The 19143-nt window shown below is 38.0% G+C and overlaps 3 protein-coding genes and 1 long non-coding RNA gene across 5 annotated transcripts in view; 2 read left to right on the top strand and 2 right to left on the bottom strand.

The window, feature by feature from the left end:
* Positions 1-4482, top strand: part of epha6 (eph receptor A6) — a 200124-nt gene extending 195642 nt beyond the window's left edge. The window contains exons 16-17 of the mRNA XM_067603256.1: positions 144-293; positions 2102-4482. Coding sequence (XP_067459357.1) covers positions 144-293; positions 2102-2216 — 265 coding nt within the window. The 3' untranslated portion in view covers positions 2217-4482. The remainder of the gene's footprint in view (positions 1-143; positions 294-2101) is intronic.
* Positions 4483-4589: 107 nt separating this feature from the next.
* On the top strand, positions 4590-9878 carry LOC137192502 (ADP-ribosylation factor-like protein 6). Of its 2 annotated transcripts, XM_067603254.1 has the most exons (8): positions 4590-5717; positions 5916-5966; positions 6089-6150; positions 6283-6351; positions 6463-6557; positions 7104-7233; positions 7978-8033; positions 9282-9878. In XM_067603254.1, the coding sequence occupies exons 1-8, from the start codon at positions 5595-5597 to the stop codon at positions 9305-9307; spliced, it is 612 nt and encodes a 203-aa protein (XP_067459355.1). In that variant the 5' UTR covers positions 4590-5594; the 3' UTR covers positions 9308-9878. The 2 variants fall into 2 exon arrangements, with proteins under 2 accessions (XP_067459355.1, XP_067459356.1); XM_067603255.1 differs by lacking the exon at positions 5916-5966.
* LOC137192507 (uncharacterized) lies at positions 7946-9354 on the bottom strand. Its single transcript, XR_010930581.1, has 2 exons — positions 9279-9354; positions 7946-8043 (listed from the first exon to the last, which is right to left on the bottom strand). It is a non-coding gene; the product is annotated as an uncharacterized lncRNA (long non-coding RNA).
* Positions 9879-10025: 147 nt separating the features above from the next.
* LOC137192500 (F-box only protein 47-like) lies at positions 10026-18329 on the bottom strand. Its single transcript, XM_067603250.1, has 11 exons — positions 17882-18329; positions 17175-17378; positions 15946-16107; positions 15667-15743; positions 14856-14930; positions 14045-14153; positions 12950-13123; positions 12533-12682; positions 12063-12205; positions 10869-11028; positions 10026-10570 (listed from the first exon to the last, which is right to left on the bottom strand). Exons 2-11 carry the CDS (start codon positions 17362-17364, stop codon positions 10470-10472), a joined length of 1341 nt encoding a protein of 446 aa, XP_067459351.1. The 5' UTR covers positions 17365-17378; positions 17882-18329; the 3' UTR covers positions 10026-10469.
* Positions 18330-19143: the final 814 nt, after the last annotated feature.

Raw genomic sequence — 19143 nt, 5'->3', positions numbered from 1 at the left:
GATGATAAAGACTTTTACTTGAAAGCAGGACCAAATATGTATCAGTTTGAGAACTTTAGACCAGTTAAGCCAGTTTTCCAACTCTGAGATGCTTTGAAAATATTCGCAGAATCTGACATTAACTGGGTTTCTGATTGCATCAGTTTACCAGAGTCTCCGGGGGAGGAAATAGACTACCCAATGTTCATCTCCATTGGCGACTGGCTGGACTCCATCAAGATGAGTCAGTACAAGAGCAACTTCATGGCAGCAGGCTACAACACATTGGATTCTGTGGCGAGGATGAGTATTGAGTGAGTAGAGGAGCCAAAATATAACCATTGTGAAATGGCATGAAACCAGACAGGACTTATCTTTTTAGCAGGAGTGGTGATTTAAAAATATACTCAACCAATTGTACTGTGAAGTACTCTTCAGCCTGTGACTGTCCTGCGTGGCTCTGGAGGGAGCTCTCTAAAGTCTAAAAAAATAACCCTGATGATGTGATCAGTTTCACCTTGAAACTATACTATTCCATACCACTCCGTTTCCACACCAGATGTGGGTGTTTAAGTAGGGAGGGTCTGAGATGAAATAAAATGAAAAACACTGCCAGGTAGGGAGTGTAGGATCAAGTTTTTTGGAGTTTGACCCATCTTGGCCTCTGCTGCTTCAATTGTGACTATTCTTTTTTTGAATCTGTCCCTCACAAGCCACAGAATTGCTGATTACTACAATCATTAAAGGGGACATATTATGCTTTTTTTGGTTTTCTGTTATTTATATACTGTTTTGATGTCGGATATCTGTGTCCAAGTTCCAAAACCTGAGGTTAACACATGTAGAAATGCTTCCTGCAAGTCAAAAGACCCAGGCTACAACCTGCCTCGAAGGCTTCGTTAGTGACATTTTTTTCTAGTTTTTCTACTGGAACCTGACGTCAGCTTGTCCTCATATTTTAGATCGTAGTTGGGCTTCAACATGCCCAGATGTGTTTGAGAAGTTGACATTTTGAGTAAAGAATGAGGAAAAGTAGTGAAATGAAAGTAATGGAAGCTAACCAATCGGAACAGAGTGGGCTCATCAGGAGGAGGGGCTTAAAGAGACAGGAGCTAAAATGGCCTGTTTGAGACAGAGGCTGAACTGAGGGGCGGCATAAAGGGCCAGTATAAGATAAATAAGGGGTTTTTTTAGCTGTAAATCATGCAAAGATATTCCAGTAGAGCCCCAGTTTAAAACCATAGACCTGGAAATGTGCATGATATGTCCTCTTTAATAATTACTTGGATTATTTGATTCTATTTCAAGTGTACACATGACTTCATCAGGTCCTTGAACGTCCTTACCTACAAACTAGGTGTTTTCTAATGCACACCTGCTAGGTAGATGTGTATATAAAATTAAAAACATCTTATCCTTTTTTTTTTGCCATTGTCCATTTATAACCTGATGTGCCAGATGGTTTGTTACACAGAACCATCTGAGAAGTCGTCCTTGGAAACTGTTTGGAAAGGGCAAGCACTTTCAACAAATACTTGGCAGGTGATTGGATGAACCATCTGTCGATCACCGTCTATCACCATCTTAACTTGTGAGGCAGCTGGATTGGGAGATCACGCAAGAATCCTCATAGGACACTGATTGGTCCAAACCACCGATGGTTCAGATACAAGTGCATAGCTTGAAGCCTGACAAGATGGATTCTCACGTGATCTTGTGATGTAGTGATCTTGCGAATCCAGCTGCCTCCCAAGGTAAGTCCATTTACCCTCCTGTGGTTGATTGGTTCATACAGCCTGTGGCTTTAATATAAGGACGTGTTGTTTCACGTGTGATGTTTCACGTGTGATGAAGGCCTGTGACTGAAAAGTTGTGTTTAATTAACTCGTGACAGTGTGTGAAAAGGTCAAATTCCCAACCTTTTCTTTCACATGTTCTTACATAATGAGGGAAGTACTTCAATGATCTAATTTTGATCGTCCTCACTCAGCTGTTTTAATGAGTGACTCATTATGTGACTCTGTGGTCTCTGAGGAGAGCTGGGGAATGAATGTGGTCAGTGAGTTATAGTCGTTATAGTGTGCCTTGTGTGTGTGTGTTTGTGTTTCCCCTCTTGGCCTAGAGATGTGAGGCGTATTGGGGTGGAGCTGATCGGCCACCAGAGGCGGATCATCAGCAGCGTACAGACCCTTCGTCTTCAGCTAATGCACGAACAGGAGAAGGGTTTCCATGTATGAGGACACCCTTTAACACAACCTGGGATGGACAGATTGATGGACAAGACGGAAGTGAAGTCTAGACCATAATACAGACAGTCTACAGCCTGTGCCTGAGTCTTAACCCGTCATACAGCCAGTAAAGTCTGTTTAAGGAGGTCATCGGACAGACTCTCACAGCAGACTGCCCCCTGGTCTCCCTCACATCAAGTAGTAACAGACTTTTTTCTACTATACACCCCTTACCCAGTATACCTGGTTCTGCCAGACTATTACAAGACAGCCTGATAGACTTTAAAGACTGGCCCAGGCCCTCACTTAGGGGAATGTAATGCCTTGTTGCAGCAGCAGTACTTTGTGTGTGGAGCAAAAATATCTAGAGATGTAGATTTGCAAACGTAATTTACTGAATCTTTTGATTCTTTTCTTTGTTCTTTTCTCGCTCTGAGTTATGTGCTCATGTAGCTGCTATTGGGTGTGCAATCGAAAAGTTTTGTCCTTTGAAAAGATATCCTCACTATTTTTTATTTTGGAGTTTGATAATTTATTACAAAGGTATTATTTGCATTGCTTTAGTTACCCTCTCTCCAGAGAATCTGGTACACTAATACTTGAAGAAAGAAGTGTGAAGCAAGTTATGGAGATTTCTTGAATGTTTAAGTGTATAGACAATTAATCAATAATTATTATCATAACCTAATATCTATATATGTGCAGTCCTGTTTGTGAAAGCCCTAGTAAATTTGGATCTTATTTAAAATGTTTTATTTATTTAAGATTTTTATCCAAATCAGCAATACAGTATTATGCAGTCACCTCAGTATCTCAGAGAGAGACGAAGAATTGTGCAATGATTGACTTATAAACATGAGGCTCACACAACACCATCCACCTGTTTTTTACTGTCACATGCTAAGCTTGTACAACTGGATCCGTTGCCTTCAGATGAATAACCATACAAGTCTATTCTGACAGTTTTTAACAGCTAGTGTGGACTCACAGTTGTATAATAAGCTCGAGTTATTTGGATTGTGAATGTTATACGTTGCCTGACAGTACACAACCTCCACTGTCTTAACATATGAATGTTCACAGAACTTAGATATAGATAGGAGATGTTTGAAATTGTCTAAAAATGTAACATGGACTTATATGGTTCTTCAGATATAGTTGAAATCCTTTTGTATGCATTCACTGTTTCTTTGGCTGTACACACACTAATACAGGCAGTGGTTTGACCTTCTGGGACGTTTCAGCTCATCCAAGATGTCAGAGCAGGACAGTCTGTCTCAGATTCAAAGCAACTGAGACGGATTTGAGTGATTCTAGCCCAGTCTGTTCTTACAGTGTGATCATGTAAAGGTTGTGGCACAATATTTGTGGCAGTATGGGAATGAAGTGTACATAAATGTAGTCTGAAATGAAAACTGTTGGATCTGCAGTAGTTGATGTCATGTTGCCAGACATTTGCCATTGAAATCAATGTTTTTTCTCCATTCTCTAAGTCAACGGTGAATAGGCAGTGCTGCAGGATATAACTAGTTAGTCGAGGCAGCAGAAGTAGCTAAAACCCGGTTGATGCAAACCGGTAAGAAAGGCAGTAGTCTTGTGTGTTTAGGACAGAGCCCTCTGGCAGAGAACTTAAAGGGCGGCAGAAAGAAAGTGAACATAAACAGCAGCATCACAACTCATCATGTGTCACTCTAACATCAACAGTAACACACACACGCAGACATACATACACACAGAATGCCTTACAGTCCGTTAATCAGGCAATACGGAAACACATTAGAGTAGTTCATACGTTTCATTGGAATCAAGGGACCTATCCATTAGATTAAGTTGTAATCCATATTCAAGAGAACGACCGCCCACTACAGCTATGTTTTTATTACAAACAGGCTCGGTGATAAATGTTGAAGGCAAACTGGATCTAGAGAACTGTGACTTTCGGTCACAGTGTAGTTATGCATCCAGGCCTTCGGGAGTAGAAAAGGTGCACGCACAAAATCCAAGCAGACACACATACACGCATATATTTGCACACACCCGCTCACGGTCACCATCCCTCTACAGGATATGGAGAATATCAGATGCTGTTTGTTTAGCATGTTCTACTGCTGAGCAATGTTAGAACGTTCTTTTGTACAAAGTACAAGTATACTTATAATTCTTATTCTTATTAATTTTATTTTTCTATAATTTCCAAAGAGATGTTGTAGATCTTGCACACTGTAAGAGGCAGTTACAGCGAATATTTATTTGCAAATAAAGATGAACAGTTCTGGTGGTTGACTGCTCATTTCATATGGTTTCGATTTTTAACTTAGGAACAGTGAAGTGAATCAAAGCAGAGATGATTCAAATGAAGACTGTCTTACATCTTTTAGGCTATGAAATGTTGTTTTGAGTACTAAAATTATACGTCACCAAAGTTGCACTCAACATTTTATTTACCACTACATCAGTGGATCAGAGCCTTCTTTCGTCATAGAAAGTCAATGTTTTTCTGTTCTCCAAAATATAATAATAATAATATAAGCTTGACTTATAGTTTTTTAAAAACATATGTTAAAGTGCTTACCAAGGTGATAAAACCAAAATGTAATGTATATTATTGTTATAACATTGTACACATGACTAATACCAAAAGATGGAGCTGTTGGACCATTGACCATCTCCAGAGGTGCCAAGTGAAAAGTTCAAAATTTTACATTATGCAAATTTGACCTGAGACAGCAAAAACAACTTTCAAAGACAATTGCCTCAACTCCCTTGTTAAAACACATTTCCCCATTATAGCTCAATCTCCAGAGCTTACCATATGTTGGTATACGAGTTTATAGTGACCACAACCTCTGCCTTATTTTGCTGTCACTTTTGTTTGTGCATTTTATTTCCAATTAATTTTAGACCTACAACAACACTCTTTCACAGATGGGTTGAATTAGTGTGTACAACAGATTGAGAGAGTGGCTCCAATTATTTTAGGAGCAGAAGATACAGAGGATAAGCTGCTGCCGCTGCTGTTGTGTTTATGTGTGTATGCGCCCTCAAGGAGCCCAAAGCAAGAGGGGGCCCTTCAGAGAGGTATGGTTTTAGAGTAATAAATCAAATGCATCAACATGGGGGGCCTGGGAAGCTCCATACTCCATGGTCAGGTCACCGGGTGGTTCACAGAGCTTAAATCTCCCTAATAGGATTACCTGTCACAAGCTGCGATGCCCAGGCGGCACTATTCACAGCAATTACTGGAGACACACTATTCGCAGCTATGTTTATCTTTATTGTTTGCTTTCATGAGATTTTTCAAATCTAGTAGGTTTAATTTCCCGCAATCAGACCATCTATGGGGTGATGTGTTAAGTATTTAAATGAGTGTAGTGTGAATTGAGTCTAATGGGACTGCTGGATAAACTGACGAGCTGGCTTGGCCTGAGGAAGAAAGAGGTCAACGTCTTATGTTTGGGACTGGACAACAGCGGCAAAACTACCATCATCAACCAACTGAAACCGACGAATGTAAGTAGACGGGGCTGATTGTGAGTTCTTTTTTTTTTAAATTTTGTTCAAAAGATTATTGTTGAATTGAGAGGGATTTGTGTATCTAGTGCTGCCATGTGGTTATACAAACTTTTTTACACGCTTAAACAGAAATGTTCTTGTTCCTTGACATTTGGGGATTTGGGATGCAATCATTTACTGATTGCTTGTTTTCAGAATTCGAATCATTTAGGCCCATTGTCACAGGAGTGGAAACATGTTAGTCAGGTAAAGCCCATATCATACTTTCCTTACACTATTTCCTTTTTGACATACTTTTGCCGCTACTTGTCTGCTTTTGTGTGTTTGTGTGTGCATGCATGTCTCTGTGTGTGTGTGGGTGCATGCAGACCCAGGCACAAGAAATAGTCCCAACAATTGGCTTCAACATTGAAAAGTTCAAGAGTTCAAGGTAGAATTTTATAGATATTTATGTTTTGTTTATCACTTTTTGACTAGTTAATAGTTATGAAATTCAAATGGCTCATGTATCAGTATGTATCATTCTGAGCTATTCTTCCTCTCTCTCTCTCTCTGCACGCAGCCTGTCCTTTACAGTCTTTGATATGTCTGGGCAGAGCAGATACAGAAACCTATGGGAGCATTATTACAAGTATGAAATACACACACACACACACACAACACACACAACATGCCCATCACGACTCAGTTTTAAAACATGTAAATATGTCTGAATTAAAACTTCTTCTCTCGTCGTCCTCAGAGAAAGCCATGCCATCATATTTGTCATTGACAGCGGTGACAAACTGAGAATGGTTGTTGCCAAAGAGGAGTTAGATACTCTTCTCAAGCATGAAGGTAACTGCAATAGTGTCTTCATCATTTTTAATGACATCACAGGATACTATTCGTTCTAATCTCTGCAAAAAATATTATATGACAAAATGAAAAGACATAAGGCCTTTTATAACAGTATCTGTAAAGTCTTCAGGGGTCATATTGTTCATCTGTGAAATGATAGAAATGTTGCTGTTTTTAGTAAACATTTGGATCAGATACCATGAAAATACAAATTAATCTATTTTACTGGCATTATTATTAGTATTAGAGGTTCTGGTTTTCAGTCACATTGTCTTAATTAGGCATGTTAAATCATGTGGCATGGAAGGCTAAGTGTTTGTGTGTCTTGTCCAGTGAAAGTCTACATTAGTTTAGCATACCTGAATGAAAACCTACCATCATGGCACATGGTCCAAAATTAACTTTTGATGTATTATTTTAAGACAATAATGACATTTAAAGATACTATATATCTACACAAACTATCTGATGATACTTCAGTCCAAATTTTTATCTGTTTTATACTGTTGGCTGATGATGTGCTGGTCCTGTTTTACTGTCCAGATATCAGCAGCAAAAAGATACCAGTGTTGTTCTTTGCTAACAAGATGGATCTGCAGGACGCCATGTCTACTGTCAAGGTCTCACAGATGTTGTCTTTGGAGAACATCAAAGACAAACCCTGGCACATCTGGTAATATATCTGTCAGATTTCTCTAAACTGACTGCACACTGTCCCTTTCTTCATCCTTCCTGTGTTTCTCATTTACAATGCTCTGGTCATACATACAATCCTGCACTAATGCTGTTACATGCATGTGACCACCTGATGATGTTTATCTAAGCGAAGGCAGACAAAGTCTAAGCATTGTAAAGTCATTTGCTACAGGAATCATTCAAGGAACCACACTTGAATTAAAGTGACTGAACTGAGCCAAGCCCATATGCATCGGATATACTGTGTATACATATATACATTTTAATGTTGTGTTAATGTTCATATTATTGTTATTTTATACTGTCCAAATATTTGGACAAATTATATTTTCCTTTGGCAACATTGTTCTCGAATTTTCATGCCAATACAGCCCACTGAATTGAAAAATTGAATTGAATTGTACAAAGTTACAGCTTAAAGTAAACACTAACGTGACCAGGTGTGTTTACTCGTCAGTTACCTCCTGGTCTGTTTCCAATGTCTGCTTATTTGTCCTTCTCCCCAGCTCATAGGTTAAACATTATCGGGAAGCACAGCAACAGTTATTTTAAAATATCTACACAGTTGTTGTTTTTCACCTTGTTTACTCATTAGACAGACGGAAGGCGGATGGATTAAGAGATAGACTGGTTTAGTCATCCGGGCTCCTTGAAAAGTCATGAGAAAGTGAATGTGGGCCACAAAGAGATTAACTTCTCAACATCTCCTTTTATTTCTCAGCGCCAGCAATGCTATCAAAGGAGAGGGCCTACAGGAGGGGTTGGACTGGCTACATGGTAAATATGTCTGTTTAGTACATTTTAATAAAAATGTCACACTGGGCCGAAAGAAAGAACAGGCGTGTCATGTGTCATTGTGCTGAGAATTACAATTTCAGTGACTCACTGCGTCCTGTCTTTTTTTCATACCCATAGAACAAATTGCACAGTGAGTATCATCAAGCTCTGTCATGTCAATATGTGAAGTGATTGTGGTGGTAGATTGTAAGCTCTGTCCCAGTTCCTTGTTACACACTAGTTGTATAAAGGATATACTATGTACTAATTGTTAAAGTTTGTTTGCAGTTAGTACACAAGAAAAAAAAAAAACTCAGGCAGGAAATTATGCAATATGTGCGCCATGCAAAGGCAATCAAACTGCAACTTCAAAATACCAACCTAACAAAGAGAGAAAAAATGTTTAATCAAAATTCAAGTTGTTTTTCATTTTCTGAGGTGTTCCTGGTGCCGTTTCACCAACATCCACTATTACTTCATTTTGTTCAGCTATGAGTAGCTCCTCCATTTCCTTTGTGCATTGCATTGTGGGAGGAAAGTGTCCAACAACAGTAGACAATTAACAAATTAAGAATTTATAGCAACAGTTCTGAGTATTTGACATTTTTCCAGTGTGAATACACTACATATTCGAAACCTGCTTGTGTGTAATGTTTGGGACGCAGCTTCTGTGTCTTTCTGGACGGGACTTAAATCATGAGAGGCTGAACAAACTTGTCAAACAGTTGGTAGAGATAAAAATCACACATTTATGCACTCTGGACCTAACCATAAACATAATATTAAAATATTCATCTCAACCTCATCTACAGAAATAACTCCTGTCCAAATAGGGTCTTGTGTCCCATATATTGTAGATTGTTCAGTTATTTTCAATCTTCCCTTGTCCCATTTAAATGTAAAGCTTGTGTAAATTTCCAGATTTTACTTCCCATGGGACCCTCTCTGACTTTATTGACACAGTTGCCATCGTCTTGCATGTGTGTGTACAGTTTGAACACATATATAAACCTTTTATACTGTAGATCAGGTAGTAAAGCACAGATAAAGTTATATATCTTATATGATTCTTATACATCTTTTCTGTTTGATCGCCTATGCTCAAAGAATAAATGTAGGCTATTATTTCAACTGAAGACAGAGTGCCTTAGTTTTTTTTCTGCGCCACTTTAGGACAAATATTCAGCAAGACTTCCTGGATTCTGTTTTTTTTTTTTACATCTTTTAGTTTTTTTCTTCTTCTACCAGATCATATCAAAACAGCGACCACATGAACGACTGAAGCGCCTGTGACGATGGACAGAGGGATGTGATAACTGGATCTGATTCGTCACCTGTGTTCATCACACTTGATGTTGTAGGCCTTAAAATTCTATGTCAAATAGCCTAGTCCTTTCATCGCGTGCTACACTTTGTTTCTTTAAAAAAAAAATCCTGCTAATAGTATTATTTGTATATGACTACTCTGTAAAGTGATTATTTAAAGCTCCCAGTAACAGTTAGCCATGTGATACATCGTTATGAACACAAATGTGAAAACACTACAAAGCCCCACAAGTTCTGAAAAATTATATTTTTTTATCTTGTTTGGACAAGATAAATAAATATTATCTATATATATCTTTTTGAGACTTTGGGGGCTCCATAACATGCAGCTTGAACAACCTACTCTAACCTGAAAATATCCTTAACACTGCTCTGCGCACAGTAACGTTTAAACATTTTTATTTTAACCTGTTTCTTTTTTATTCCACTGTATGTCACATGTTATATTCATTTTGTGGGGAAAATTCTGTCAATGCTGATTGTTGTAATACCTGGAAGGTAATAAAAAGCTTGTTATTTGCTGAGTGCGTGCTGTGTTTGTGTTTTTGTAAGAGGTCAGCCACAAAATACTGCTTTAATCTCCAAAACTTTACAACAAAAAAAAGTGTAAATTCAAAATATCAATTTTAATCAATAATACAAAAACAACCATATTGTATCACAACTACATTTACATAGAGAGCTTCAATATGAATAAATAATAAATAGTGTATATTGTTGCTATTAATGAATAAATATTAAATTCTGTTAGTATTAAAATTACACCCAAAATGGTTTAGGGAGAACAAGATTTTTAAAACTTTGAGAAAAATACAGTATAAAATGTGTATAAATAACCAAGCTGTGTAACCAAAGCGTGGCAATTAAACAGCTCTATTTTCAACCAACAAAGTGATATTTATAGCAGGCAGTGAACCACATTCGTCCTCGGATTTCTCTGAACTTCCAAAGGCTACCGTGTCTGTTAATCCTGTTCTTGTTGCAAAGCTCCATCACTCGCTCTCACATTCACTTCTTTAGCTAACCCTGTTCATTATTGACATTTTGTTTCTTCCCCAACATCTCTTTATTTTGTCTTCCGCACATTGTAACTTGTAATCTGCATCATTCCTACTTGAGGAACATGTAGAGGAATTTAGTATGGAAGCGAGCACTGGAGTCCAGGAGGATACACAAAGTCTGGAAAGTCTCCCTGTCTTCGAGATGGTTTCCTGGAAACACATGATGGTATTCATGACTTTTTTTCTATTTAATTAGAATCAGAGGCACCCTGGAGGTAAGCAGAGAGCTGTTTTGGTTCACCATCTAAATTCTGTAGTTATTGTTTCTTCATACTTTTATGATTATAATATCACAATATTACTGTATTATATTACCTGATGCAAACAACCATTTTCCCCATAGGTTCATGTTCCAGCCCGTGTAAAGATGATTTTTTTTTAGTGTCAAAACAAGACTAAAAAAGTTTATGAAATTAAATTTACACTCCAGAAAGCTGCCCCAATTTACCTGTGACAGAAAACTCAAAGATCTCCCTGGTGACCTCTGAAAACATGTTCTCCAGATGTTGGATGAAGCAGAACTTTTCAGGAGCCGTGCTGAAGACTTTGCAGATCTGCTGTACTAACTTTACCGCCCAGCTCATGTGATAGCCGTCCTTCTCACACACCTGAGAATGAAGAATGAAGCCGTACAGAAAAAACCTTTTTCACAGAGCAAAGGTTGTCATAGCTTTAATTAATATAATTATAAGTTAACAATCATTTTAATAAGGTGTGTCAGATCCTAGGCCCTGATATTGTGCACAGTGATTCTTGTAAGTGTTTTTATTAATCCCTTGTTTATTGTGTAGTTGTTTCTGTCTGCTGTTCTCAGGTCTCTCCTTGAATAAAGATCTTAATCTCAATGAAACTGCCTGATTAAATTAAGCTTAAATTTGCAAAATTTAAAAAAAAAAACTGCAATACAAGATCAAGGAAATGAAGCATATAATAAAATCCAGTTAGGGGAAACAATTGCACACACTGTTAATAGAGAGAAAATACTCTCTCCATTATTGTATCAAGCACTTTGCAGTTTTTGAAGGCTGATGCTGACATTTCTAATTAAATAACAGAATAATTAATCAAAATCAGCACCATGGACAGCACAAGTGGCTCCTCATGTTCATTCACACATGAGGAGCAGTAACAAGGCCGATTACAAGATTTTTTTAGCAGTGAATCATTAATGTCAACATTAATAGAGCAATTATTTGGAAATTCAGAAACAATGTTTTCACCCAATCGGAATTTTTTTTTTCTCCCATTGTTCAGAAAAAGATTACGTTTTCTTGTTGTGGACAGGTCATCTATTCAACCTGCCCTCTGCCTAATGCATTCTGGGAAAGGCTCCAGCTCCATGACACTTAACAGGAATAAGCAGACATGGAAATAGGAATCACAATTTTCAAGGCAAAGCAATAGGAGATGACTTATTTTATTATCTGCCTCGAGCACACTTGTCCTGAATCTATGTTTAATGTAATATTAATCAACTGTACAATAAATATGTTGTCTAACTGCATCATCTACATAAAATCTATAATTAGATTTGCCCACCAATATCTTATTCTCAAATAAAAGCCGATAATGGCCCGATATACCAAATCATAATGAGGCTTAACCTGAAGTCAGCTGATGATAAAATAACTAGTACTCTCACCAGTATGATGTAGACGATGAGTCTCGATATCTCAAGGATTCGTCCGTTGAGGGCCTTGCTGGCCAGAACAGTGTAGCAGAGATTGCTGCCACACAGCACCAAGAGACGAGCCACATTCTCCACATGCCAGGGCTGAGGAATAACTGCGGATGAGGAGGAGGAGGAGGAGGACAACCAAGTCTAAAATCAGCTCAGTTAATCTACAACATCAATTTCTTGGCTTGCTTTTCATCCAGTATTTTCATCCTGACAAAATAAGCACCACTCAGCTTGTTTGTGAGAATTTTTAGCTTAGTTAGCTTAAAATGTTTCAAGACTTGTCCAGTTCTTCAATACTAAATCATTAACAAAGAAATCTTCTTCCCTAGAGGACTCTTTGTCTTAGTTTCATATCTTCTTATCAACCACCTGGGGGTCTGTATTCTCACTATGTGTCTATCTGGGGGTTTTTGACATTTGAAGAATGATACCAATAAGCTCCTCCAAAATTGCCAGCATCGAGTCAGTGGTCCAGCCTTTGACTTCTACTTTGCTGAAGAGCAGAAGGATGGCCCTGGCCAGGTCCCACAGAGCACTGTGAGGCAGCCCCCTCTCCACTAGATCCTGCCAACTGATGGTGCCTGCATGGAGGAGAGAAGTCTGTGTCACACTATAGCTCATTTCTATGAAAAAAACAAACAAGCAGAATACTTGGAAATTCAAGCCAACATGTAGGTGGTTTATTTTGGTCTCATAATACAACCCATTTCTATGCTTTACTCCTAACTACTCAACACTTGTACTGTAGTTGTATAAATCGATAGTTGTACGGTTTAATCAAATATCAAATTCATTATCAAATTATCAAGTGATTGTTTTATTAACTGTATGTATAAAAGTTGTCTTACCCTCAGGCAGCAGTGGTCCGTAGAGGATGAACAGTAAGTGTGCCTGGCTGACCATCGGCCAAGGCTTCAGGAGCTGCATTAACCAGAACTGACAATCCGGCCGGTTTGGCCAGGGGTCCAAGAATACCTGACGGCAGAAAAGACGGAGCTGCAGCTCCTGGTACCACCTCACCCCTGAGGACAGACAGAGACAAACAAGAAAATTACCAAATGTTTTATTATTTGTTTTATTGTTAATTGTTATTGTGTCTACAGTAAAAGGCCCTGAGTTAATAACAGGCTGTCTAGATAGTCACTCCCACTTTAGCCCGCTGCACTGCTATCAACCCACTCTCTTCTTTGTTGTGGTTTTTGTAACTATTCGGATATGACACCATCTCAGAGGCCCATGCATGTCGCTAACCTCACTGGAAACTAAAATGAACAGCAAAACAGACTGCACCAACTTTTACTGTGATTGTCTAATTTTTCTACAAACAAAAACATACCATCAGAATGATTTGAAATACACAATAACCACAAAAAACTGCAGGACAACTCTCAAAGCTTCCAACTACAAGGAAGGAATCAAGCCTGCTGGACAAAGCCCATGACTGGAAGATGCAGGTGGATCTAGACCAGCAGCAGAGATCATGACAATGAATCTCAGGTCAGACCTGGTCTTGTGGTCTACCTTACAGAGGTCCCTATTCATCGTAGAGCTAGCTGTGCCTTGGGAGGCTGCAGTAAGTGAAGTGTATAAACGAAAAAGGTTGAAGTACACACACATAGCAGCTGAAGCAGTGCAGAGAGCACAAGTGCTCCCAGCAGAGTCGGGCTGCAGAGGTTTTGTGTCCAAATCAACCACCGGGCTCCTGAAAGAGATGGGAGTTTACTGACGGGCCCTACGGGGTCACACCTGGGACGCCAGGTGTAGCCGTTGAGCCCTCTGGAGGTGTCGTGGGCTTATCAACCGCCGCTCAAGAAATGAAGGGAGTGCTGATTATTGTAAGGGATAACAACAAGTCCTACGAGCTCAACAACACATGGTGTCTTTAACAGAAAGAAAAATGTCCTGTAGACATAGAGGGAAACATTTTTTACAGCAACAAACACCTGGTTTTCCACTGATGACTGACTCCGTTTTTTGCTGTAGGTTTGTGAGGTCACACAGGAAGATGAACACTCTGTGGCACTCAAGCTCATCCCATCCTGCGATTAGTGTCTGTAGAGCAATCAACAGAACATACGTTAACATTTTTAATAACAGAAAAGATTCATATTTCCTGGCTAAAATGTTTCTTAGGCACAGAGATGAGGCAGAAAGATCATAAAAGGACTAAATTGAAAATGAAAAATGTTAGGTCAGTGATATGCCTACTGACTTCTCAACCTTGTGACAAAAGCTTAATAGTTTCCAGCTGAAGTTTAGTTTTTTAAGTGTTTCAGGATCATATTTTATTGCATACAGCAGGTGTCTTACATGATTACATATTATAAAGGTGTGACTGAGTGTGCAATGCAGCATTATGCAGCCAAAATTCAGATAAAAGATTAGCTGTAAGGAGCAAACTTCACAGAGCCATAGAAAAGTAGTTCCGTCTTAATTGTCCCCGCTGGGAAATTTGGCTGGCAGCACGGCAAAAACAGACACTCCGAAGCAAACTCATCTGTCAGTAAAATAGATTTAAAAGCATTTTCTACAGTCTACATCACTGCTTTTGATCTTCATCGTGTAATTTTACCAGACTGCAACTAAAGGTTGTTAGTATTTCTTACTAAAAAGATGATCTTTTCAAGAAAGAAATTAAGTTTGAGCTCCATTAACTCTGCAAGCAATCATTTTGTGTTCATCTACCCTTAGCTGTGGCTGATTTCAAATTTCACTTTCTTATGTAATTTTCAGTCTTTATACGAGGGCTTTCACCTGGAGGAAGACTCCGTAGCTGGAGAAGCCAATGCAGTCTGGTGCTGAGCACTGCTCTAACATGAAGCAGGGGACCTGAAACAGATCAATGGACAATTTCATGAGATCAATACTATGTGTCAAGGTCAATAGATATTAGGACTTAACAACATATTATTACAGCAACAACACTGCAATGTACACACATGTGCAACAGTCACTGTACTGTATGTCATACAACTAGGCAGATTAGATCCACCATGGTGCACTATAAAAAATGTGTTTCTGCTTGGTAAAAAAAATAAAATAAAATTAGATAATTTAGCTATTTTATTACTAGTCTTAAGACAAACAGCCTGGTTGTTATGATAAATAAAATTATTTAGCCTGGTGTCATTTTGGGTACTTTTCTACTGTACCAACACAGCAAATGGCCAATCATGATCAATCTCAAAATGAGCTGATCTGTTTAGCATGCTACAGAGCCCTGTGTCTTTTCAACTAACTATCAAAATGAGTGAAGAAGACAAAATAATTTCTGGGGGAACAAGTGCTACATCTGTTGTTTGGAAGTGTTTGGTTTTTAAACAGATGATGATGATGATGGAGTTTTTAAATGGTAGTATTTGTCTTTCTGTCTAGTTGGAACAACAGAAGCTAAAAGTTGCACATATGCAGTTATGCAACTTTTTATGAATATCAAAAATACAAAATATTGCAACATTTTTCCTATATTGTTTATCCCTACAAAATATGTATAATGAAGTTGTAAATTGCACGTCTCCAAAATATAGAGAAACATAAGATATGCATGATTAACTCCTTTTCTTACCTGTGAAAACTTGCTAAAGATAAACTTTAACCTGTCCTTTGTTGGTAGCAACAGGGTACATCTCTTGAACAGTAAACCTGAGACATTGAACAGAAAAACACATTACCAAAAAAATGGAAAACAGTTGCCAGGTTATCCCTGGTAGTGTGTGGTGATTATTAATGTGTAGGGAGAGGCTATCAGCAATGTGACTAATACAGATCAACAGGCTTTCAGTAATAAATTCCTCATATATACTGTGAATAGCAAAATATTCATTAAAATATACATTCAGCTTACCCAGGTCTCTGTAGTGTTCAATAGTGGATGTCTGTTCATGGCAGGTGGAGTGGTGAAAGCTTTGGATGATCATTTTATTCTTCCACGCCAGGGTGTTGATATAGTCCACAACATAACGAGTGATTTCCTTGGACACCATGCTGAACACACTGATCTCCAGCACTGGCAAACACATACAGTGTCATTAATCAAATATGTGTATGAATAAACCTTTCTGAGTTCAAATCTGAACTTGAAATGTATTTTTGATTCATATTTTGTTCCAGTATAAGTAATCAGGACTTGAAAAGCAGAGATTGCTTTACTAAATTTATCTGTTGAGAGCAGCTGAGGGGACAACTCTAGAAAATGTCCTAAAGGTGGTTTTTAAACTGAAGAGATGGATATAATGTTTTGTACACACATGCAAAACTTTTGGTTTCATATTGGCTGTATATGCTATGCAAATCTCGATATCACCAGCGAAAATATTGTGTTTCTAATTGTTGTTTTTCAGTTAAAACAAATTGCTTAAACTGTGAATTAATATATGGAAATTTCATCCCATGTGTGCTGGTAATAGTTGCCAAGTTGTCAAGTGTGAGTGTACAAAATTTCAGGATTTTAACTAGAGCTGCAACGATTCATTGATCAACAGAAAATTAATCGCCAACTATTTAGATAATCAATTCATCATTTTGAGTCTTTTTTTCAAGAAAAAATATTAAAATTCTCTGACTGCAGCTTCTTAAATGTGAATATTTTGTGGTTTCTTTAGACCTCTGCGACAGTAAACTGAATATCTTTGTGGTTGTGAAAAAAAACAAAGCATTTTAGATGGTATCGTGGCCTTTGGGAAACAGCGATAGACATTTTATTGAGTAAATGGAGAAAATAACCTGCAGATTAATCGATAATGAAAATAATCATTGGTTGCAGCCCTAATTTTAAAATTCTGGGGTATTTTCTTATTCTATGTAATGAAGTTCAAAGGGATCCAGTCAGCAAAAGTCTTCACAAAACGTTTTTAGCACAAGATGTGTTATTTAAATATAATTTATATGTAGAAGATTTAAATCTTGACTTCTACCTGTTTAAATATCTTCCACTGGTTCACAGCTACTTTTCATGGTGGGGAAATTTTATACAGTTTTATTTAAATATAGCCAAAGATGAATGTGTTAAAATGAGGCACATTTTGAAGAGCAAATTCAGACTTCATATAATAAGGCAAGCCGGTCTACACCTACCAGACAGTCTGTCCAGGATCATGTGAAACACCTCTGACGGGAGTTTCTGGAAGAAGTCGCCGCCGCTCTTCACTCGGCTGCGGGTCATGATGGTTCCGAGGGGCCGGTGAAGACTCCTTTTATAACGCTGAGACTTATGTGTCAAAGTGTACTTTCCAATATTTGTGGAAGCTGCTCTCACCATCATCATCACCACTGAACCCACTGTATTGAAAAAGACAAAGCAAAATTCACTTTAAAGCACGAAGAAACTTGAAAACTAACCTAGCTAGCTTAACCGAACTAGCTAGTTAGCCAAGAACTACATTAGCAAAAAATGTGACACTAAACTAAATATTAATCTAAAGTTATAGGTTTAACTAACCATAGATTTATACAGATAAAAGGAATACGAGCTAATGTTACAATAAAAGAGTATCCTACCAATATTGTTATGAGTTAGCCTATTTAAGTTATTAGTAGTAACTTAATAGTTCAGTTGTTCTGTGTTAGATTTCTTTGATGACAGTGAACGGCGCGAAATAATCAATAACTAGCTCGCTATGTTTGAGTCTACACGGAAAAAAAACGTAAAGAGGCAGCTATAGGGTTAAAAATTCATCAAAATGTCACTAAAAGCAAGAAAGTATTAGCAGTGGATGAATGACAAGTAGTAATAAAGTGAAGCAAAAGTTATATTAAAATGATTAATTGTGAAAAATACTTACACTCTGATTTTCTGCTAACATTCAGAGCTGCCAAGTCTCACACTTTGACCTGAGATTCACGCCATTGACACAGATCTCACGCCACACATGCCTTTATTCATGCTAACGCTTTCCATGTAAAATTTGTGAAATTTAAGGAAAGAAACTCGTTTTTTTCCAGACTAAGACGGTCTGAGGCGCTGAGCATAACTAGGTTAAGACAACCCTTTTCACGGATTGTCCGTGAACGCACCGATCATCATCTGTTTGAAAGGGCGCAACAACTAAACTGATAATATTCAGATATTAATTACTTCTGTTTGGATTAAGCTGTGAGACTAACGTGGGGAGTGTCGGATGGTGGGAGCGACTTGGTGAGGAGCATCTTTGTTATCATATGTCTTGAAGAAAAATATGTGTAATATCTGGAGTGTAAATTTACAACGAATAATGCTAATTTTACTATGAACAAAAATAAGTACAACTAAATACTGCCCTCGCCACCTCCTATAAAGTATTTTCCTCTGCGTGATATAAATATTTTTGAAGAAGTAGTACTTATTAGAAAGTTACAGTACAACCCAGATTTGGTTTGGGATTCAGATTAAATATGCAAAATGTAGCCTAGAACTAGGGCTGGTCAATGTGGACAAAATCAAATATCACGATCGTTTTGAACAAATGCCTTGATAGAGATATTGCAACAATATTGTAGGGATGACTTTTGGTGCTTTCACAAAATATTTACACAATGAGATTATTGATAAATAATCATCAGTAATGTGGATATAATGACTAAGTGGGTAAAGACAAATAATAGAACAGTCTGGTAAGTTCAGAAAATTACATCACTTACTGTAATGAAGCCTTTAAAACCAGGAAAAGACAACATTTATGCCATATCATATAATATCGATATATTGCCCAGCCCTATGTAGAACTATAAATGAGTAACACAGCTTACACAGCTGTTCTCAGTTGTTATTATTGCTGATTAGAACTTTTCTCAGGACTGCGTGGGCATGTACAGACTGTGCGTCATTGACATCTCCCTCTCTCCTGGCAGTTTTGTTGCACCTGTTAGGTCAGGACAACTCCGACCTTTGTCCTCATTATTAGTTCATGACGTTTGGTGACCTCACATAACTCCCATCATGGCTCCAACTGACCTCAATCTGAGCAGAGGTCTACTCAGCCAGAATGACCAAAACACCTGTTTGGGTGCACAGAGTCTCTTAAGATCTGCTTGTTTGTATTGAGAATACTATATGTGTGTGTGTGTG

This window comes from Thunnus thynnus, chromosome 11 (genome assembly GCF_963924715.1).
Source record: "Thunnus thynnus chromosome 11, fThuThy2.1, whole genome shotgun sequence".
In the NCBI taxonomy this organism is placed as follows: domain Eukaryota; kingdom Metazoa; phylum Chordata; class Actinopteri; order Scombriformes; family Scombridae; genus Thunnus; species Thunnus thynnus.
This window is presented reverse-complemented; position numbering and strand designations above follow the sequence as displayed.

Bases quoted from the DNA above. Each gene is read 5' to 3' on its own strand.
- LOC137192502 (XM_067603254.1), top strand. From the start codon at position 5,595: ATGGGACTGCTGGATAAACTGACGAGCTGGCTTGGCCTGAGGAAGAAA. The intron at 5,967-6,088 runs GTAAAGCCCATA...GGGTGCATGCAG, and splicing joins AGTGGAAACATGTTAGTCAG to ACCCAGGCACAAGAAATAGT. The intron at 6,352-6,462 runs GTATGAAATACA...CGTCGTCCTCAG, and splicing joins CTATGGGAGCATTATTACAA to AGAAAGCCATGCCATCATAT.
- LOC137192500 (XM_067603250.1), bottom strand. From the start codon at position 17,364: ATGATGATGGTGAGAGCAGCTTCCACAAATATTGGAAAGTACACTTTG. The intron at 12,683-12,949 runs GTAAGACAACTT...TCCTCCATGCAG, and splicing joins CGGACCACTGCTGCCTGAGG to GCACCATCAGTTGGCAGGAT. The intron at 10,571-10,868 runs GTAAATTGGGGC...ATGTGTTTCCAG, and splicing joins CTTTGAGTTTTCTGTCACAG to GAAACCATCTCGAAGACAGG.